At 40.8% G+C, this 7,290-nt stretch overlaps 1 protein-coding gene across 1 annotated transcript; it reads right to left on the bottom strand.

Annotated features, from left to right (window-relative positions):
* Positions 1–1,128: 1,128 nt before the first annotated feature.
* On the bottom strand, positions 1,129–4,457 carry nkx1-2b (NK1 homeobox 2b). The gene is made up of 2 exons (XM_084697284.1): positions 4,235–4,457; positions 1,129–2,229 (listed from the first exon to the last, which is right to left on the bottom strand). The coding sequence occupies exons 1-2, from the start codon at positions 4,440–4,442 to the stop codon at positions 1,505–1,507; spliced, it is 933 nt and encodes a 310-aa protein (XP_084553410.1). The 5' UTR covers positions 4,443–4,457; the 3' UTR covers positions 1,129–1,504.
* Between the last annotated feature and the right edge of the window lie 2,833 nt (positions 4,458–7,290).

Genomic DNA, 7,290 nt, shown 5'->3' with positions numbered 1-7,290 from the left:
TTAATAATAGGCTATGATCTTAATCAAGACTATGGCGATTATTAATAACAGGGTTTTAAGCCTCACAAGCCATGTATTTGTACATTAATCTTACAAGTTTGTTTGTGCTTTAGGCCTTCATCATAAATAATAGTAGGCCAGGCCTATTCTTTGTTGTGTCAATAATTAATTTCGTTGACTTTTTGCAAACGTGGCAAGTCTGTATGGGCCTATCTGTGTCTCTGTTATCGATGTTCTTCAATAAGACGCATCTCAGGCTTGTGCGCTCCTTAAACGTGTCGCACGCCAAATAGGGAGCCATCTTTACGGAGCCACTTGACCGAACACTAAACAGTCTTGAAAAACAAGTTTCCGTTTTAATTATCACGACGGGCTTACCCCCTTTACAATCGATCGAGGGGAGCCTTTGTCAATGTACTGACCCATCAATGAGTCCAAAATCATTCGGCTGAATTTGTTCCTTCAATCTTAAATGCCAAATGTTCTTAACATAATAGGCTATAGCTTGGTGTAGGCTAATAGCATAGCCTACATGACGTGAATAAATTAGCCAGATGCAGGCTTTTTTTTTTACGTGTAGGCTACATTTTCCAATCCTATCAATATTTGAAACTGGACAATTTTCCTAGTCCAGTGTTCAAATAGAATAGACTGGTCAGACGTACAATTGTTTAAGAAAAAAGTGAAATAAGGTGTTTAGTTTCCAAAAGTGTTTTAATTCGCTGCGAGAAAAGAGAAAATAAATCGACTGATACAAAACAGAATCTCGCCTATGCTACTAAATACCAATATCAAATTATTCGTTTGCAAAGTTAACTTGTTTATTATCTTATCAAAAACAAATTCAGTGAAAGAGCATTCATGACTGCCAATAGGTTTCCAGGAAACTAGAGTGAGTGAATAAATATGGTAAATAATAGGAGAACAAACATGTTTAAAACGTTCACAGTTTAGTTACACAGTACTTACAATATTTCAAGCCATTCCAGATGTAAATGAATGTTTAATATTGATACATAATAATGTCGTTTTTATCTTCAACTTTTTCTAATAATCTTTAAAACTGCATTCAGAATTAAAACCTAAACATATATTTGTTAACAATTGTATTTACACTTTGACCCCGAGTATTAACATTCTATCAAAATAAAAAGTAAAATACATTGTTAGGAAAAGTCCTCTTCGACCTGCGGTGAAGATGCGGGTTTCGTTTTATCGGTAGTTTGTCCTTGACAACAACATGGACACATTTGTAAGTGTGCGTGTGTGTTTGTGTGTGTATCTGCCCATTGCTCAGCTAATGCCTCAAATGGTAACCTAACGAGGCACTAACGATGATCGTATGACGCACGTAGTGCCTCGGGAAACCGGTCCGACCAAGCTTCTCTGTCCGTTTAAAACTATAAATAATTCATGGTGAACCAAATAATATCACCATGTCAGTTAGAATAACACAGTCTGAAATTAGAGTTCAGTCGAAAGTTCTCCGGGGCGGTGGGCCTCGTTACAGGTGTGAGGTGTAGAAGGCTGGCGCGCCGTACGCCTGTGACCCCAACATGAAAGGAGACAGAACCGCGTGACTGGAAAGGAAGGGTAACTGCGTGGTGCACACCAGCCCACCCGGCCCGTGACCCGGATAGCCCGTGTGCATTGACAGGTGACCACCCATGGGGGGAGACGGGCTAAGGGGGCTCAGGCCCCCCAGTCCGTTACCCTGTCCGTTAGGGCCCCCTCCGCCCCCGCCTGTCGGTGCGCTCGTGTCTGCTCCCGGGTTCTGTTTTTTCCACTTGGTTCGTCGATTTTGGAACCAGATTTTGACTTGGGTCTCCGTCAGGCTGAGTGACAGTGCCAAGTTAAGCCTTTCGCACACCGACAGGTATCGAGTGGACTTGAATTTGTTCTCAAGAGCAACAAGTTGTTCATACGTGAAAGCAGTCCGAGCCCTTCGAGGCTTACCAGACTTTGAGTCCGAGCCAGAGCGCTTCCTCTTCGGCTTAGCTTGATGACTTTGTCCATTCGACTCTGATTGCTGGTTCTGCTGACTTCCAGACACTGGGCTCTTGCTCCCAGGATCGTCGTCATCGTGGTGTCCTAGCTCCCCTTCACCGTTCCCGGTCACTGCGCTGCTACTCTCCTCACTACACAACTCGTCCGGGGCCTCGCTGTCAGAGTGCGATCCTCGGTTGAAGTCGTTCTCACACTCGTCTGACCTGAACACAAATCCGTCCTCTGAAAGTAAATAAACATGAAAGGAAATGTTGTTATTTAGAGTAGGCTATATTTGAAAAACGAATGAAATTCTATAAATTTAAACAATGTAGCCTAATATTTAAACAACTTCCCACGCTTCGAAGCCATGTAGGCTATTAGTCAATGCAGAATAACTTTTTCCGACCAGACTTCTCTTTCAAAAAAAACAGAGTGATTACTAGGCCACTATCTCTCCACTCCACATCACCAAATAAAAACGACAAGATTTATCTCATCATCATAGCTATAGTAAATACGTCATTTAGAAAGGAGATGGGCTAATAGTTTGTCTTCAGTGTGATGTTATCGATTGAATGTCTTGGCATATTACCAGTATGAAAGTTCTGTAGCAAAGAGGATATAGGTAAAAATGTTAACATTAATAGCCTACATGTCATTCTGACTACCATTTGTATGAGTCTTTAATAACATCTTCATTACTGTTATGCCCTTACGCATATAGGTATACCGTCATTTAATCGTTTTTTGATTGAGAATGAAATTGGCTTAATTTGCTTCAAGTCAACAACCCTTAACTAGAGTGAGCAGTTAACTTTTTCCTTGCCTGTGTCTGGTCTGGGTAATTTTAACTACAAGACACTGATCACTAATCAAATTGTTTTAAACACCACAGCAAAATCAAACACATTTGCTTTATGAACACAAGAATACATCATCAGTTGTCTTTCTTCTAAAATAACCTACTGACAATTGTATTTACTTGTTTAAAGACTGTGACATGTCATTGACTTTATATTGTCTAACACAGAAATCCATAGAAATCCGTTTACGCGCTGGTATGCACGTCCAATAGTTTGTTAGGCATGGATTGTCATAATTTTGTGTGTACCTTTAACAAAATTGTACCTCAGTGTCTGACATGATTTTATTGTGGCAAGGTAACTGTGAGGTGAAGTTACATTGACCAAGCATTTAACAAATAGGACTTTACATTCAATTGATTAACATACCTTTTCAGAAACACATCACTGATACATGTCCAGTTTTTAGTAGATTTTAGCAGCTGAGACAAATATGAATCCATGTCTGTATTTTAAATCAATATTTACCTAATAACTATAATAGCTTTTGATAGTGTAATCATCAAAATTTTAACCTTATAATTTAGATGTTGAAGACGAGTGGGCAAGCTGGCTGAAAGAGATATACTCTGTTCGATAATAGGATATTGATCTGCCGTTGCATGCATGTCACTCTAGGCCGATTCCAACCATTTTCTCGCAACTTTAACCTCGCCAGGCACCTTCAATTAAATGTAATCGAAGGCTTTTAATTGTTTTTTCTTTAGATATTACAAGCCTTTAGTCTGAGGCTATTCAGTGACAAAATCAGCTAAATAGGCTATAGTATGCACCATTTTCAACGTTGGTCCATAGTGAATAAAATACACAACAAAAAATATAAACAAAAAATTATAAGTATATATATATATATATATATATATATATATATATATATATGAACTCCTGTGCTTTCCATTGAAATAGCAACCTATATGCTCCTACAAAGCTAACTGTAGATCTGGCACCAAGGCTAGCTGAAACTTCTGCCCCAAATAAGTTCACCAATAAGTTAGTTTCGGGAAATAGGCTATTAAGTGAATCTATTCGCCTGTTATCCATCTGACATTTACTAATGCTTTAATGACAAGCATCCTTTCAGGATTTCAGCAATACATTAGATGGAAATATCTAGGCTATAGGTCTGTAAAATAATTATTTATTTTCTGGCTTTTAAATTTTTATTTAGGCTATTGAAACAGTTGGAGAGAGAGAGAGAGAGAGAGAGAGAGAGAGAGAGAGAGGGAGAGGGAGAGCGAGAGAGAAAGATTTAACATTGTAATATAGTACTAGCCTTAGAGATTTAATACAATATTGAGGTAATAGGCCTACAATTACATTGACCATGAACTTTATCCTTCACTATTACGTCGATGTAGACGGAAGAAAGGAGAGATACTCACTTATTAAGCCTGTAGGTTTTTTACACGGTTCGTAATCTTCTGCATATGACTTCTGGTCCAAGGCATGGTTTGAGTCGTCTCCACGGTTCTCTTCCCCAAAGGCAAATTCAGTGCCTGTCCGGTTGGGATTATGCTTTTTGCTCGTAAACTTATTTGGGTCCAAAATGTCCAAAACGGAAAATGAGGTGGTCCGGTGAACTGTGGGCATCGCCACCGGAGCCGGTTCCTGTGGCGGCGAATTGTTTCGGCTGTCCCCCAGCTGCACTTCTCTGCCGGCGGGACAAGAGAAAACCGATAGTTCGTTGGCAACGAGCCGCTTCTCCCCGTGGTTGTCCATGCTCTCCGGGGCGGCCACGACGATCACTGCTGTTTGCGCAGCTACACCGGACACAGGCGGAACGATGATGTCCCCAGTCTTCTCCCTATTCATGACTTTCCAGACAGGCGCGGGAGCGCGGTCTTCCTCTGCTTTACTATCAGGTCTACCAGCACGAGCGTTAAACTTAAACCACTATCACAATCGAAGACATAATAGCGCATGCAATTAGAGTCTGGTTAAGGTCTTGTGTGTTGTGCTTAGAATTCCTGCCCTGCCAGTGTTGCCAGATCTTTTCTAGCGCTGCTCCCCTCTCTGCGGTACACACGGATGACAGCAGGTGACGGGGCTCTGTTCGATGTTGATCTCAAGTGCTCAACCCCTTTTTTGGTTTTTAACCGTCCCCTCAGGACCCTCTAACGTTTATGTCGCGCACGCACCTCGCTCTCTCTCACGCCCCCTCCCTTCTCGGTCCGTCGCCAAAACTTACACACAAGCTACGCCTTATTTATGCATTCATATTCAACTGCGGGTTGTAATTGGCTACAAATTAATCCCATGCCTCTAATAGCCTATTATCTCCGTTTGCGCACGCGAGGCCAACAGAGGCGCAAGGTAGTGAAGGATGGTGCAGCCAGTGATGTACTCAGCTGTCAGCGCGTGGTTTCAACTGAAGTTCACTGGACTGGAAAGAGCCTAAATAGGCTTTGCCTCTGACCCGATCATAGACCACGATAATGATTGTTTTATGAATTATTTACAAGAGAATAAGCAACGATCATCTCTGACTGTCGCTTTGGAAATTATGTCTTCGTAAGAGCTGTATTAACACGAATTCTAAAACAACAAAGGTAAAAAATGTTTTTAAAAACGTAGCCTACAAAAGCATTATAATACCAAACTTTACAACTGGTCCATAGGAGCATTATACTAGTAGTATTATACTACTATGGCTAGGCTAGGCTATAATAGCCTAGGCAATTACTTTTATCAGTTTAATACATTTCATAATATTAGCACAAATTAATTTGGTCAGTAATGTTCCATTTGTATACGCCTATATGGTTTCTGATTGTACTGTTCTTATAAGTGCCTAATATTAAGGATTTCATCACCAACAAAAAAGTCTACATGATTCACTAGACATCTCTGTCTAGACATTACTTTTTCCTGATAAAGTTCGTGCTTGATAAACTTCACCTTTAAGATTCGTTATCTTTAATGCAAATTATGGGACACTTTCAAAAACTCAATTATGCATTGAATAAACTCAGTAATACCACTCTCAGTGAAATATTGATTTCTAATCTGAGACGTCATTATTGTGCCAGAAAATAAAGGACCAAAGAATTGGATTTTGATTTGAAACACAACATGTTTATTCCAATCTTGAACTTAATATTCCATATAGCCTACTCTCGTTTTATGCACCAAAAATGTTGGCGATGCTATATGACACATTTTGTCGGCGGGTATAGGCTATATATATATATAAATAAAATAAGGCAGAGCTAAACCTAACAAAATTGGATTTCCCACGTCTGGGCCCTGGTGGCATATACAAGGTCAGTTCTTTGCAATTACCACGGGCAATGATCCTTTGGAAATTAGAAATTAAAAGTTGGGGAAAATAATGGGTAAAACAATCAGCCATAATTTTGGTGGGGATGAACATGATTATCCTATCAGAGGGGCAGGCCCAGAGGGAGCCGGGAGACAGCCCCCCAGCGCAAGGCCAAGCTTTAATTTAACAGCTATTAGATTCACATCGTATCTAGTCTCTGTGCCAATAGTGATTTCAATAGGCTGTCCTCGACGTTTTTTAAAATGTTTTCACCGTTTATTTTATTAAATATGAAGATAATTGCTTCAGGAGAGGACTGGAGTTTGCTGAATGATACAAATTCAAGCAGCCCATTGATATGACTTTATGAACGTCGCTTAGCCTCCGTAGAGACCAATTCAGACGTAGGCCAATTGATTTGACCTTAATGCATACTGTAACGTTTAGGCTGATGGATGGCCCTACATAACACTGATATCAGTGTCATGGAAAAATGTTTTCTGAACAACCATTGAAAACGTTGTCCCTGTGTCTGTCGGTCACAGTAGGATCAAAGGCAATACCTCCACCTCACTTTGGCCTTATAGCCGGCTCATTCTGGCACATATAGCCTAACTCTATCTGACACAAAAACTATTCAAAATGTCATTTATTTTCTGTTTTCTTCCCTACTTTTGTACCACGAGTGATTGGATTGGTTTAAGTACCTTCAAAATTACGTCACGTTAATACAATAGCCCAATTTTGTGCATTGAATTAACCAACATTTCATACTGAGGTCCGCGTGTGTCCGGAGGTCTTGCCGTTGCGGGGCAGATTGAGGGGAGTTGGTGTCATAATTAGATTTTCCACGTTTCAGCTCGCAGTCTATTCTCCAGATTTAGATGTAGCACGCCCTGCCATTTGCATGTAAATAGTTTCTTTCAAGGGTTCCTCTGGGACCCTCGTCCCAGGAGCTCCCCAGCCAGAGGCTACTTTCATGCGCGGCAGCCTCGCGTGTATCTAAACAGACCCTTCAGAGGGGTTGCCCGTGACGTTGCGTGAATTACCGGCAGGGACCTGTCAATTATCTTCACGTTAATCACTGAAGTTAGATCTCACGGCACCGGAATCAACGGCAGAGAGAGTCATCTGTTGTTAAGAGACAATAGTCTGGTCCGCACCTGGGCACCGGCT

This window comes from Hypomesus nipponensis, chromosome 1 (genome assembly GCF_054491055.1).
Source record: "Hypomesus nipponensis isolate SF chromosome 1, ASM5449105v1, whole genome shotgun sequence".
NCBI lineage: Eukaryota > Metazoa > Chordata > Actinopteri > Osmeriformes > Osmeridae > Hypomesus > Hypomesus nipponensis.
The sequence above is the reverse complement of the archived record's forward strand: the minus strand, read 5'-3'. Positions and strand labels throughout refer to the sequence as shown.